General features: G+C 36.3%; 1 protein-coding gene across 1 annotated transcript in view; it reads right to left on the minus strand.

The window, feature by feature from the left end:
- The window catches only part of NEK10 (NIMA related kinase 10), a 93,918-nt gene that overhangs the window by 65,096 nt on the left and 12,851 nt on the right, over positions 1-15,971 (minus strand). Inside the window, exons 8-21 of the mRNA XM_074575073.1 lie at positions 15,784-15,862; positions 15,363-15,430; positions 14,215-14,294; positions 12,973-13,059; positions 11,324-11,548; positions 10,721-10,860; positions 8,243-8,304; positions 7,550-7,627; positions 4,637-4,701; positions 3,134-3,236; positions 2,894-3,022; positions 2,194-2,331; positions 770-815; positions 21-142 (exon numbers count right to left, since the gene is read on the minus strand). Of these exons, the coding sequence (XP_074431174.1) occupies positions 21-142; positions 770-815; positions 2,194-2,331; positions 2,894-3,022; positions 3,134-3,236; positions 4,637-4,701; positions 7,550-7,627; positions 8,243-8,304; positions 10,721-10,860; positions 11,324-11,548; positions 12,973-13,059; positions 14,215-14,294; positions 15,363-15,430; positions 15,784-15,862 (1,422 nt within the window). The remainder of the gene's footprint in view (positions 1-20; positions 143-769; positions 816-2,193; positions 2,332-2,893; positions 3,023-3,133; positions 3,237-4,636; positions 4,702-7,549; positions 7,628-8,242; positions 8,305-10,720; positions 10,861-11,323; positions 11,549-12,972; positions 13,060-14,214; positions 14,295-15,362; positions 15,431-15,783; positions 15,863-15,971) is intronic.

Genomic DNA, 15,971 nt, shown 5'->3' on the forward strand with positions numbered 1-15,971 from the left:
AAAGACATGGAGGCCCTTACTTGGATAAATATATGCCATATTCTTTCTTCTGTAAACTGTTGTTGCTTTTCCTTCAAAGAGTGAAAATGTTCTCCCAATGGCACTCCCTCGATGAGCTCCATGACTATGTACAATCTGTCATCTACATAAAAGAAAATTAATTAATAGAACATTACATTTATACGGAAGGCATTTGAAAATAGAGTATTTGAGGTTAAAATATATTGGTTAAACTGTTATTTTTTCTTTTTTAAAAACTTATTTGTACAAATACATTTTAATCAAAGTTCTACTCCTTATTATTCCATTTTTTCCTTAATTCATATCACAGCAACTATAAGGAATTCACTCCCTGATAATCACTCAGTGGGCAGGTGTAGGTAGCTATCTCTTTATAAAAAATAAAGTTAAGACAATATGGCTGAGCAATCTATATCATTCATTCAACTAGTCAGTAAAGCTTTTCTCCCTACTCAGCACTCCAGTTGTAAATTTTCCATCTTTAATTCTATAGGATGAGAATGATGCTTTCTACATGTTTACATTGCATCTAGTTTTACTGATAGATAAACAGATATAAACATTATTTTTCACCATTTTTTCAATTTTAAAGGAATATAAGCCTGTCTGAACTGTAGCAGTTTTTGAAGAAAATAATACCCTTTATTGCTCAAATTTGACACACTCCTTCCAAGCTGTAAGTGGTTTTATTATAGATTTCTATTTCTTCATTATGTACAACGTGGTAATTCTCTGCATTTATACTTACTTTCCAAGAAGGTTCTGTAATATCGTACAACATTTGGATGATAAAGCTACAATGAGGAAGGAAATGCAGATTTTTAGAACAGTTAAACTGGTGGCACAGTATTTATAATGTTTAGCTACACATTGGAAGGAAGGATTCCACAAACTTGCTTATGAACTGCAGTGCAGTAGACCTTCACTGCTACCCAAACACAGAGAAATGTTGCACATTACTAGAGCAATCAGGAGGAAAATACAGCATGATTTCTATCTACACTCCCCTTAATAATTGAAAGAGAGCAAATGAAGTTTGAAGACAGGCAATTATGCCTGCATCAAAGTATTGGCTTTCTTAGCCTAAGAACACTAATGATCAGTCTGGTTTTTTAATTTTCAGTTACAAGAAAGACTATCTTCTTACTGCATTTTAAACCCAAGAATTCATTAAATGGAAGAAAGACTGATGAGTTTTGTGTCACAATCTTAATTTACAGAATTCCTGGAAAAAGTTCAAATATTGCCAACACAGAAAGTAAGAATCTTTAGTAACAAGCATTTGCACTGCTGCTAACACTACAGTAAGAAAGTTTTCAATATTGGCAGCATTCAGATAAAAGAGGCCAATATTGTACTGATCAGACAAAAATAGTAACAGCAGCTGGAAGACCTATTATATAGAATCATACCATCATCTAGGTTAGAAAAGACCCTTAAGATCATTGAGTCCAACTGTAAACACAACAGTGTCAAGCCCATCACTAAATCATGGTGCTAAGCACCATCTCTACCCATCTTTTAAATGTACTTCTTTTAAATGATGATTCCACCACTTCCCTGGGCAGCCTGTTCCAATGCTTGACAACCCTTTCGGTGAAGAAATTTTTCCTAATATCCAGTCTAAACCTCCCATGCTGCAACTGGAGGCCATTTCCTCTTGTCCTATCGCCTGTTACTTGGGAGAAGAGACCGACCCCCACCTGGCTACAGCCTCTTTTCAGGTATTTGTAGAGAGTGGTAAGGTCTCCCCTCAGCCTCCTTTTCTCCAGGCTAAACATCCCCAGTTCCCTCAGCCGCTCCTCATTAAGACTTGTGCTCTAGACCCCTCACCAGCTTCATTACCCTTCTCTGGACACACTCCAGCACCTCAATGTCTTTCTTGTAGTGAGGGGCCCGAAACTGAACACAGTATTTGAGTTGTGGCCTCACCAGTGCCAAGTACAGGGGGACGATCGCTTCCCTAGTCCTGCTGGCCAACTATTCCTGATACAAGCCAGGATGCTGTTGGCCGCCTTGGCCACCTAGGCACACTGCTGGCTCACACTCAGCCAGCTGTTGACCAATACCCCCACACCCTTTTCCACTAGGCAGCTTTCCATATGAGAACTCACAGTTAATAATGCTAACAGCAGAATGCCCATACATGAAACTAGAGTCCATGAGACATACCTGCTCTTTGATGATGGTTAATTCAGAGACAATGTTCTTTACACTGCTGTCTCTGTCTTTTTTGTCCTTTCCAAATGCTGGACTGTGTAAATTGACTTCTTTCATTGCCAGAAGATTTTGTCCATTATGTTTTCTAACCTACGAGAAAGATAAAACCCTTGTACAATTAATATAGGATGGGGATAGAAAGGATGTTATTTTGGCTACCAGATTAGTTATCAGAGTCCAAACCTGTCTCACGAAAGCTACAATCATAGCTTTTTCTCTGTATGATGCAATTAGCCAAAAGTATTGGAGCCCCACCGTGCAAGTCAGCAGTACACTGCTGAACTTGCCACAGTGTTTGAAGTAACATTATCCATGGCCAGTGCTGCTTTTCAGATAAAACATGCTTGAATTTTTGTGGTTTTAGACAGATTTGTTAGCCTTTGCAGTAGGCAGAAATGCTATTTATTGGAAGGAATTAAAAGAAAGTAAAAGTAGGAAACAAAAGAGATACACTGGTCAATCATATAAATACAAAGGGGGACAAACAAAATCACAGTAAATACTAACAACAAGCCCAGATCCATCCCAGATCATTTCTGCACCTGCATTCCCCTACTGAAATTCAAAAGATGGTAGTTCCTAAAAGTGGTATTACACCCTCTTCATGAAGCACCCCCCAAACCTGTAAATTAATACCAAAAGGGAAGTTTACCTTATATACGCTTCCAAAAGCTCCACTGCCAAGGTGCTCTAAAATTGCATAATTGCGTATATGTTTTATAGGTGCCTTATTCTGATTTGTGCTCTCAATACTTTCAGCAACTTGCTTCAGTTCATCCTCCTGGTTATAAATTAAATGACAAATAAATAAATATAAAATATTTAATGCCTTTCTCGTGCTAAGAATGTCCAATGAATACAGCTTCTTAAAGCTATGAAGGTTTTTATTTACCTTTAATAAATTCAGCTTCGATACCAACTCTTCATAAGCCCTGATATCACGCACATAATGTCCAATATCAATGAAGACTTCAAACAAGTCAGTAGGGAAAAGTCTACAGGGTTTAAATTTTGATATATTTTAGAAACAGTGTACACAGTAGCTATTAGTCTACAGCAGAGACTTTTGAATGTTTATTATTACAACTTAAGTTAGAACCTTCTAAATAATACACTTACTTTTTACTAATCTATTCAGATATTAACCCTCTAACATTACATACACAGGAGTTAAAGGACCTTTCAAAAGTCAGACTTCAGCCTCCATTGGTTGGGTATTAATATAAACGCCAGTTCTCCAAACAAGCATAAGCCTTTTTAAAGTCGATGCACCTCCTGAGTTTCCAGTAATTCTTCTATTTTTTTATTATAGTACTCCATATTATGCTTGGTGACACTTTAACTGAATTCCTTCTTGTAATGCATTAAGTGATAGGATTAACATTTGTCTGCATTTAAAGAATCATGACAGCCATCTGAGAATTTTTGGCCAAGAAGTCTGGTCTAAAACATGAAAAGGGCTGAGAAAAGCAAAAGCTAGCAGTAGGCAGTATTTGATTAGTGACAGGCTTAACTGAAGGTTTTTTTCTTTTTGAAGTCCTGGCAGAAGTAGAAATACACCAAAGTAGGGCATTTGGAAAAATACAAAAAGACAGCAAAATAGTCTAGATTTATCACTTTCAAAACTTCACACCAACCATGAACATTCATTACAAACTGGGGCTCTTTCAGTACAAAATCCACTTTTTAAAACTAAATAATAACACAAAAGTTCAATTTAGAACTCTAGTAATTTACGATACAGAATAAAATCATACAGAAACACTACTGACAGGCAGACCTCCTAGGCAGTATGATTACTATCCTAATCCCACAAATCAAACTGTCAAATTTTACATGGCCTTTGTAGCCAACCTGGTGAAACTGTCATCTTACTAGTAAAAATGGGTAATTAATGAAAGACATTTTCTCCTTATTGATCCAAACCTTTCAGCAACATTCCTAAGTAAACCAGCTTGATGCAAAGTCATTCCCATGTGAAGGAGTGGAGGGCTCAGGAAAAATTTACTGCTCCCAGTTCCTTGCTACCATCCAGGGCTGTGACTTGCACCTGCTAATCTTCAGGATAAAAATATGGTTTATCTCCAACAGTATTAAATCTGTCCTCAACATATTTAAAACATTGATTCACGAGGGAGGAAGGAGCCCCTAACAGAGCTTAGCTTCTCTGGCACACATACAATAGAAGTCTCCACACTGAGCATCTAAATCTTGTAGGCTGTCACTGATGCAATGCAGGAATGGCTGTCTGTAGCTGTGCACGGGACAGAAGTTGCCCATTACTATTTATTCTGGTTGAAAATAAATGACATTTTAAAAACATGTCTTTCTGATTGGAGTGATGACTTTTGAAAGCTATCCTAAAGGAGTTTCACAAAACATTTTGTTAACATACCTTTTAAAGACATGTCGATTTCTTTCCATACTGAAGAGAAATCTCAGGGCTCTGAACGCATAACACTACAGCAGGAAAAATACTTAAATTAATGACAAATTTATACACAAATGGAAAAGCCACTGATAAACATTAAGGTTTCCCCTTGACTTTACACATCAGTAAACTTTGTACTTAAACGACTAGATAGATTACATTATTAACCTGACAATGAAGAGAGTAAAAATAGTATTAAGTTCCATTGTATTTTAAAAGTAGGCAGGGCCATTAAGGAAAAAAAAAGTAAAAAGTGGGTGACTATAGCTATAGCACACAGCGAGGAACATCTAAGACTTCATGATCTCTTTTTATTTGCAGATACCTCAAGATTTGAAAGCTGCTCTCTTCTCCAATGCTGAAAATGGTAAATGAAATCATCGGTTTTGCAATGATGCAGTAGAAACAGTATTTTGCATTTTTTCTAAAAAATGCAGTGTAGAACACCATACATTCTAACAGAGGACAAAAAAGGAAAGCAAGAAAAAGAGAATGGCCAACTTTTTTTTTTTTTTTAATACTAAGTTCATCGTATTTACAGAGATCTTTATGTACCTCAGTTTCTGTCTTTATGTACCTTAGTTTCAATGTGATCTCTACTGAAGCAAGTTTATTTTTAAAACAGACACTGGCAGGTAGTTAATATGTATGCTTTTATGCAACTCGTCTTTAATTCTGTTTATCAAGAGTCAATAATATGGCACATATATGGCTCACCAAACAAAGATGACTGTATAAAGTAAGCAAAGGGGAAATAAGGTACTGATATCTGAAACAGTGCAAACAGTAAATGCCTTTAACATAATTTAGAATTACTTTATTGCATCAGTGACTAAAACACTACTACAGTCCAGTGTGATAATCCCTGTTTAGACAATGGTAACTGTGTCTTAGCGATAACTGCAGAATTAATCTCCATGTTAAAAACAAATCTTTCAATATATAGAAAATGCATTAAATGAAGAAAATAAAGGCCAAATGCTACTTTTGAAAGAAGAAAGATACTTGAAATTTTACAGAAAAGGAATGTATGTTAATGCTGGCAACGTTTATTTTTAGTCCAAAGTAAACTCCCCCATAACAGGACAAGGAGGGTGTGTAACGATGTCAAAAATTGCACTGAGAATCACAGTCACAACTCTGCTGTACAAAGTAACCCAGACTGGCTGGGCCATAGTCGCTACCTGGAAAGTTTTTCATTTTAGAGACTATCCATAGATCTTACTGTAGAAAGCCCATCAGTCAAGGGACACGATAATAGATTAATAATGAGATAAATAGATATTTTAAATAGTAAGAATATTTGTCTTTCTCACACTAGTACTGTGAGGTTAATATTTAACATTTGTCATGTGCTTCAGTTAAGACATGATGATTTTTATATATGGTACGTATGCAGAATAAATGACTGAGATCACTGGCACCCTTGAAATAATGGAGTAAGATCACCAAAGTAGTATGGCAGGAAGAAGCTAAAAATTTAATCGTTGAAAACACAGACAATGGAGCAGTAGAGAAACCAGACCAGTATTGCGAGAATTCTAAGAAAAATACCTATGGAATTCAAAATACCTATGGGTATTCCAATAGCAGCAATTGTATTGCATAGCAGTAACAATGATAATACAATGGCCATGCAGATAGCAGTGTGACATTTCTGAACAAGGTTTCATAAAAGAAAAAATTAATTTTTATTGTTTGCCTGAAACGGATGTAGTTTTCATATGCGATCATTAAGTCCATTATTAATTCACATGGCTTCATGTTTAACCAAACTACAGTTGCTTAGTGTCAGTTTTGAGTTGTTTTCTATCACATTCTGCTGGAATCTGAAAAACTCAGTGGGCATAAATTAAGCTCCTTACAGTTGTATGAAGGAACTGAGCATATGCTCCAGTTTATTAGACTCCATGTTAGCGTCATACACACTCTAGGAATATTTTTATTTATCTCACCCTTAAACTGATTTAACTAAAGTGCACTATAAAACCTCGTTGCAGAAGAAAGGTACATGCTGCACTGAATCTGTACTCTAACCTTTATCTAGAAGAACTACAATGAGAAAGATGACACTACAACGAAAATTTTTTTGTGGAAATGCCTTCCCTCACTATCAAGGCATGTCTACCTGATTAGATAGCTGAGTAGCCGTGTAGCCATGTTAGTGTAAGGCTATGCCAGAACAAAGACCAAGTGAGAGGCAGGATTCACTTGTGCTAAGGACCACTTGTGCTAAGTGCCCCCTCCTAAGGGCAACTGGAGCAACAGCAGTTGTGTTCATTCTTGAACCCCAGACCACTACTTTCCTATAGCTCAGAGAGACACCAACACCATTTCACAGAGGCTGGAGACAAGCTACCAGACAATTAATTTCTATTGATAACTTTTACTCTAAGTTGACTCAAACCAATACATTTATGGGGGTATTGACATGCAAACCCAAGAGCCATTCTACGCTTATTAGCTGTATATTTATCCTACATTTACTCCATGTCATGTTTTCCTGTATTTTATTTAACAGCCACAGTAAGATGCTCCAGAAAGAAATAGATATTAGTACAGTGCCAAATCTACAGTGAGTTTCAATGAAGACCACTGCACTAAAAAGAAGATCTGATGCTGGGCAGTCTGAAAAAGTGGAGGAAAGATTATCACAAGAAAAATATTCACTTTTCTTTACACTATATGAGGTGCCAGAAACAAAGTAGATCAGAATAGAATACTGGAAACTGAGTCACTATTTAACTTTTAGTTCCCGGGCCATTTGTTATTCCTGGTTTTGTTTTGGTGGGGTTTTTTCCCCACCTTTAAGTAAGATTTTTTTACTGCACTTTAAAATAAGTGATGATAAGAATGATAAGAAAGGGAGTTAGTTACCTGTAATAAGTTAGCTTTTTCTGCATTCCTTTCTTTCTTTGGTAAAATCAGCTTTGCTATTGTATATATTCCATTTGCCTGGAAACAGAGAAAGGTCAATATTAATAGCACTCCTTGCATAGAAATATTTGTGTCTTTGACTATGTCTGGAATACATACCAGAGATTTTAAGAACCGTTTTCAGAACCATAGATACTATCTGATTTAAATACTACTTTTTAAAATGCAGTTTAGAAACACAGCCCTGGGGATGGAGTACCAGGAGGTTATCTCATAAATACCAAACTCTGAGGAAAGAGAAACTATTTGTGAAACAACAACACACCAATATTAAGCCGCACTGAGTTTGCTTTAAAAGACTTCATGAAATTCAGAATTTGTATTTCTCAGTTAATTCCATGATTACTCTTATTTAGTATCCTATTTTGAATATGGCAAAAGCATGGCAAGAGATTCCAACCAAAATGAACCCTGTCTGAATAAAACGGTTTATTCTCCCAGACGACTAGATACGTATGTTGTTACCTTTGTGTATGTGTCTCTGTGTGTAAATGTATAAAGAAACAGAGATACTGAAGTTCCAATCCCTTTCAAATGCATTTTGTTTGTTAATTAAATGATGGTGACAAGTAAGAACAATTAAGTCAAATTATAAACTATAATTTCTTACTTGATTGAATAAAGTCTTCCTACCTGTACTACCTGGTAAGCGTTGGTCTCATTGAGCACCAGTTCAGTAATTGCAGCACAACAAGCTAAAATAAAAATTCAGATGTAACATTTAGGGCAAGATTCATAAAGATACTCAGATAGCGTGGTGGGTTAACCTTAGCTAAGGAACAAATGCCCATCCAGCTGCCCATTCACTCCCCCCTCCTTAACAGGACAGAGGGAGGAAATAGGATGGAAAGGCTCATAGGTCGAGATAAAGACAGGGAGGTCGCTTAGCAGTTACCATCACAGACAAAACAGACTCGACATGGGGGGAAAATAATTTAATTTATTGCCAATTTAAGTAGATTTTGATAGCAAAACGACAAAGACAAAAAATTAAAACAACACCTTCCCTCCACACCATTCTTTTTTTCCTCCCCCAGACTCATCTTCACTCCTTCACTCCCGACTCCTCTACCCTCTCCCCCGGCAGCACTAGGGGGTGGTGGATGGGGGTTACAGTCAGTACATAACAGTTCCACTCTGCTGCTTCTTTCTCCTCACAATTTTCCCCTGCTGCAGCGTGGGTCCTCTCCACATGCTGCAGTGTGAATACCCGCTCCAGCAAGGTCTCTCCCATGGGCTGCAGGGGAATCTCTGCTCTGGTGCATAAAGCACCTCCTCCCCCTCCTTCTTCTCTGACCTTGGTGTTTGCACTGCTGTTTCTCACACCCCACCCCTTTTTTTTTTTTCCTTCTCCTCCTCTGCCAACCCAGCATTTTTGACCTTTCTTAAGGATGGAAAGCTGCCCAGCAGAAAAGGACCCGGGGGTGCTGGTGGACGGGCAGCTTAACATGAGCCAGCAGTGTGCCCAGGTGGCCAAGAAGGCCAACAGCATTCTGGCTTGTATCAGGAACAGCGTGGCCAGCAGGAGCAGGGAAGTGATGGTGCCTCTGTACTCAGCACTGGTGAGGCCTCACCTCGAGTGCTGTGCTCAGTTCTGGGCCCCTCTGTACAAGAGGGACATTGAGATGCTGGAGCGTGTCCAGAGGAGAGCTACCAGGCTGGTGAGGGGTCTGGAGAACAGGTCATATGAGGAGAGGCCGAGGGAGCTGGGCATGTTTAGCTTGGAGAAGAGGAGGCTGAGGGGAGACCTCATTGCCCTCTACAACTGCCTGAAAGGAGGTTGGAGAGAGGTGGGTGTTGGCCTCTTCTCCCAAGTGAATAATGACAGGACAGAGGAAATGGTCTGAAGTTGCGGCAGGGGAGGTTTAGGTTAGATATTAGGAAGAATTACTTTACTGAAAGAGTGGTCAGGCACTGGAACAGCCTGCCCAGGGAGGTGGTTGAGTCACCATCCCTAGAGGTATTTAAGAAACGTCTAGATTTGTCACTTCAGGGCATGCTTTAGTGGCAGAGATTGTAGGTTGTTTGTTTGTGGGTTTTGGGGGGTTTTTTGGTGTGTGTATGGTTGAACTAGATGGTCTCAAAGGTCCTTTCCAACCATGAAGATTCTATGATTCCATGTTTTCAGAGGTGCACCACCAGCTTCACTGATGGGCTTCACTTTGGCAAGCAGTGGGTCTGTTGTGAAGCCAGCTGGAACCAGCTGTGTCCAGCACAGGACAACCCCATACCTCTTCCCACAGAGGCCACCCCTGCAGGCCCTCTGCTAACAAAACCTTGCCACCCACACCCAATACAGAAGGCTAAAAATATAAACAAGTACTCAGGACTGAAAAAGATGCCTGTAAGTTCAGTGCTTACTCCTTCTTAGGAGTCCTTAAGGAAGGCAGAAGCAACCCAGAAATATGCTCCACACTGGCAATACTTTTGGTATTGCAATTTATTTCACATTACCAGCTCTTCAGAGGTAACATTCATGATAAAGTATTCAAAAACACTTACATATTATGTGACAGCTTTCAGGAAGATACTGCAAAGGCTCATGTAATCCTAGTAAGGATATTTTGCATTGTCCTTCTATGGTCACTGGAAAAAGATATGATCCTCCAGAAGGCATTTCAGAATGGATAGTTGACATGCTATTGAGAAATCTCATCTAAAAGGGATTCTCTCCATAGCTACTGAGGAATCCTCACCTGACTGGTAGTCTTTAAAATACCACTTTGAAAGAGTTCCATCATAATCAATTTCTGATTGATCTACCGTATTAAATTTGAATAGAAGGAGAATACGATCAAATAAAAATAATCTCAGTCTAAAAGCAAAAGAAAAAAAAAATATATATATATATGTTTGAGATGTTTTTACAGATGGAAGAAATATATATGATTCCCATGTACTTAATACTTTATCCTTTGCTTCTTTCTAAAAAAGAGTGCTTTTTGAAAATACTTGCTGGTATTGCACATTTAGAAATAAATACAGCTGACTTGGTGCTCCCACTCCCTAAAGCAGGTATAAAAGTTTACAATTTCAGTTTTGAAATATTTCAAATCCCTTTGTGCAAGTGTAAGTAAACACATAACAGAGGATTAGGCTTTATAAACCTACCTGCTTGAAGTGAGAAAGTATTTTCTTGCATCTCATCAGAACTCAAATCATCTGACAAGTGAAGATGTTGGATTCTCCCGGCTGCATTTGCACTAGATAAACTTCCAACTGAAGAGCGATCAGAAACAAGATTTCTTTCCCTGAAAAAAGAATACCAATTTCCAGTGTAAAAAAACAGCTTAACATATCTTTTTTAATCATTTCTGCTATGCTGAAAATTTATATGTTTTTCAATACACTTTGAAAAAGCAAACAAGCCTTTAAACATTCCTCTACTATGTTTGTCAACTATATTCACAATTCTAGCTCTAGGTGTTTGATTAATAGGGAAACTAAGTAGACAGCAATGACGTATTTATAATCTATTCATTATTTAGTTTATATACTGAAAATATTAAAAAAAACCCTTAAGATAACAATGAAATATGCTGAAAAAATACTGCTTATTCATTATATTCTAAATAGCCTTTTAATTTCTGCAGACATCACATACAGCTGAACAAAACAAAGATGCTATTTGATAAAACAGGGCTTGGTCAAATATATCTTAAAAAATGAAACAGTTTCATATAATCACCACCATGCTGAGGACTGAAAACCTACCCCTGTAATATATGAAGGAGCTGCTTGATTCCACCCCAAATTCGGATTTCTGCACTAGTCTCAGGGTCTTCACAAACCTGTACTAGAATCCAAACTACACTCCATAGAAGTTTGATATGATCAGAATGGAGTAAACTGAGCAAGACTGGAACTCCTTCATGCATTTTTACTTGCTCTTTGATTTGTGACTCTGCACAGAGGAGACGTAGCAACTCTGCTGTGAGCCTAAAAGTAATCAGCAAGAAAGTTTAATAACTCCATCACTACTTTATATTGTCAGTTAGCAAAGGGAGAAAACACACAGCAAATGTTTAAGAAAGAACTGAGACCTCCTATAAAAAAATAAATTAAAGAAAAATGCTTGAAGTCACTGTAAACTGGTTAAAGTCACTGTTTAAAAAAAAAAAAAAAAAAAGAAAAGAAAATTAAAAAGGTGGTCCAAACTTGCACAAGGGATTAAATTGTATTTACATTGAGTTTGACCATCAGCATAGGCAACCAGCATACACAGCCGGGATGGAGGTGGCCAGGTGGACTGCGGTCACCCATGGTACCACCTTCTTGTTAATGGCATTAATACTACAAGTAGCACTGACTGCATGAACTTGTAAAGTCCATCTGCGGAATTAGAATAACTCCGCAAATAATCATGATTCTTCTCCAGTATGGTTTGAATATTATGTTTACAAAAGGGATTGGATATATCATTTAAAAGGTTTATAGAAGGTTTTCATTAACTTAACTCCAACTAAAGTGGACTTTCATAGAAAATATGGTTAGGGATTTCCATTTCCACTTGAAGCAAAAAAGGTACATATGTGTTTGATGAAACATATGAATTCCGATTCATATCTGAATTTAAAATTATTCTTAACTAGCACTGAACTTCATGAGCTTCCCGCCTAGATTCAAATTCTATTTTTTATAACAAACTTTTGGTTTACATGCAATCTAAACAATTTCAAACACAAAAGCTAAATAAAATATTCTGGTATTTCTTTATCTTTAGTCATATGGAAGATAATCTACATGTGTGAAATAATTAAGCATGAAATTTAAAAAATCTCTTCAGAATATTAATGCAGTAGGATAAGTGATATAACATCAAATTTGAGAGTCTCTTGGTTTCTTACTGAAATGCAGATATACTATGCTCAACTAGAAGGCTTATCTGAGATGAAAGGGCATTTAAAAGACTGAAGGAACCTTTATGATGTTCTGATTGAAGGGATATAGGGTCTGACCCAGCCTCTGGCATAAACTACAACAGCTGTATTTCTTGCAATTTTTTAGTAGTTTCTATTGGGCATGGCAGGAACTGTTCAGCATGCTTTCCATCTAACCACTCAGGTCTGCCAGAAGCAAAGAGGAGATGCACCAAGAAAAGCAATTACTATCACTTTACGGTAGCATTGCAATTTATTTGCACCTCACTGTAGGCCATCAGTGGAGAGAGAGGAGACAGCTTATAACAAAACTACTAGAAAAGATTTTGCTATATCAATATCAGCCTTAAAATACATAGGTATCAGAACTTTACCTTGAGTATATTAAAGTAGCACATTATCTAATTCCTCTAAATAAACATGTCCCTAAATGAAAAAGTCAAAATATATTTTAACACAATTAATCTACAAGCGAAGTCTCACCTTTTAGAAAGCAAATCGTATTCATGTAATATCACCAGCAAGTTCTCAACAATGGTGAGCTCACTTATCTTCTCCCTACATTCTGGACTACAAATTGATTATTTCTGGTATTTGTAATCAAATTAAATTATATGAAAAAACACATTGCTCTTTAGCCTCCCTCCTTATACATTTGACCATTTTTTTTTTTCTCAAATCTTAAGTAATATCATATTGTGCACACAAATATTTAGACACAAAAATATGCTGGGTCAAGAGTGACACTGCAACAATTGCCAAATTTTCCAGCACAAAAAAAGTAAATATCACAAAAGACACAAATGTATGTCATTTGTTTCATACTAGAAATTAAGCAAATAAGGTACATTTTTAGATTCAAATACAATTTCCATGAATATTTGTAATATACTCCAAACACTTCCTTGCCCAGTCCAAATGTAACACATTTAATTCTGTGAAGAATGTTAAATGGAAGTTGAAAATGTATGTATAACATTTAAAATAATACTGATATTTAAAAAAAATAAACTGAAATAGAATGAAAGAAATATGGGAAAAGAGAAAATCTAGAGAAATCTTAGTAAATAAACTCTACTGATCTCAAGGAATTGTATCTATTCTCTTCAGTTTTGTAATTTTTCTTATAATTTTTTATTTAAAAGATAAAATTCTTATACAAGTCTGGAAGTCACAGAACAATAATGTAGAAGCAGCAGCTTTTCTTCTATGAAACTACTAAGGTTGAAAGATGCTGTATCTTCCTTTTCTTTTTTTTTCTCTCCGTACCAGGAAAAAAAAAATCTTATCTTTATTTAAAATGGTCATTAGTGAAGACAGGATACATAGACATTTATTTGAGTGTATGCATTCGTTACTTACTACACTGAACAATATCCTTGCTGGTTATTGTGAGGCACTGTTATATTAAGCTCAGCACAAAGGATTTTCATATGCAGGAAGTTAGTAAGAATTACAGAATCCTGCACAGAGATTGCAAAGAGAGATTCTTTGACTCCAGTCTTGCAAAGTTCTCCACATGAGCAAGATGTCTGTTGCAAGGAACAAAGTTTCTTTTTAATTTCTATTGCTTCAAATAAAATTAAGCACACTTCACAGATCTCCACAGAACAAGGCCTCATTTTGAAACAAAGAAGTCTTCCTCATAAACAGCTGTTTAAGATTGTGTCAAGAGATAACATTAAAATGCTTATTCTGAACTACAGCACATAAAGTTGAACCTACCTTTCTGCTAAGCTAGTCAGAGCAAGGAGGGCACCCAAAAGCACATTGCTGTCTCTGGCAGATAATAAATTTACTAAGGTCTGGAAAATGAAACATGAAACAAATATAAATTATACTCTGTTCTTTTACAACATAAACACATATAGGTTTATTTATTGAAAGGTCAAAATTAAGATACCAAATCCTTACACAATACGCTAAAAGTCTTAGGCACATTTAAAGTACACTTTAAATACACTTAAGTATACACTTAAAGTCTTAGAATACACCCAGATTTAGGACAAGCAAGGAAGTATCTTCTCAAACTGCAACTAGCATCTCTCTTGACTGCTAAAGCATCTGTCCAAATTAATATATCATTGTAAAAATCTGTTCCTGTGTAAAACACTTCAGAACTCTAAATCAAAGCCTCCTGAAGCAAAAAGTTAATTTTCAGCTTATATTTAAACAATGCCATATGTAATTTAAGGCCCTGCATAGAGGCTGTTAATGATTCATATCAAAGTAAATTTTGTATTTGTCTAGATTCTCTAAACATGTGTTGTCCAGTACTATCTGATCACAATTGCCAATCTTTTACTGCAGCATAATAGAATCACGAAGCTCTAGTTACGGTGATCTTCATCTCTACTGTTCCTCAGTTTGGCCACAAATGAGCAGTTGTTAAGTATAGATCCTTAGACTGGCAGCAATGTACAGCAAGGGATGTCTAGGTTGTTACTGTTCCATTTAGATACAGAATACTTTATAAGTGAAAAATCATAGCACAAATTTATACAAAAAATATCAATTAAAAATATATCTATACTAAAAAATATATATATATAAGACAATTTATATCATAGTAACATGTAGCTCAGGACAGTGTAAACATGAGTACTAATTTTTATATGAACAAGTTTAGTTCAAACATTTAAGACCTATTTATCTCAAACAACCAATAACCATGCATCAGCAATTAACTTACATACAAGAAATAACTTTTATGATACTACTAATGCATCTGTAAAACACAGAACTGAGATTATCTTACTTTACAAGCTTGACAAGGTAAGGAATTTACTCCCACCTAGATCAAAGCTGAAAAGCATAAGACATTCAGTTAAGTAGCTAATTGGTTATAATTAGCAGTTTTATAAAGCACTTACTTTATGTGCTCCACTTGCTATAACCCATTCTCTTTGATCTTTAACAGCAGCAAGCTTTTGGAAAATGTCTATGGAACAAAGGAAGTCACATAAACTGAAGCTTTACCACTTAATATTTTTCATTTTACTAATCAGATAATAAAGCAAAACATTGAATAAGTTCTTTGAACCATGACTATCTCATTTTACTCTGTTATTTCAACGTATAAAGAGGTATTAATTTCCTAATGAAGTATTACTTAAGTACAAAACCAAGATGTGCTTCTCCACAGCAATTTCAGTTTTTATTTGTGTGGTTATGCCTACAATAAATCTGGTAATATCTTACTGGATGACCATCTCAAGTGTTTAAAACATTTTAAGCCTCACACAAGAACTTGGAAGCGCCCTTTTAATTTATGTTATTACCTATAACACTTACATGTCATGTTGACCAACTTGTCTACATTGTGCTGCTCTTCTCCGTAATCAAGATAGCCACTTGCTACTGTTTCCATATACTACAAGTTGGCGGGGGAGAAGAAATAAAAGATACCATTAAAAATAGTGTTAAGAATTCATAAACCTAGAGTGTTATGCACAGAAACAGCCTGTAGGTGGTGCATCTGT

Source organism: Larus michahellis, chromosome 2 (genome assembly GCF_964199755.1).
Source record: "Larus michahellis chromosome 2, bLarMic1.1, whole genome shotgun sequence".
Taxonomy (NCBI): domain Eukaryota; kingdom Metazoa; phylum Chordata; class Aves; order Charadriiformes; family Laridae; genus Larus; species Larus michahellis.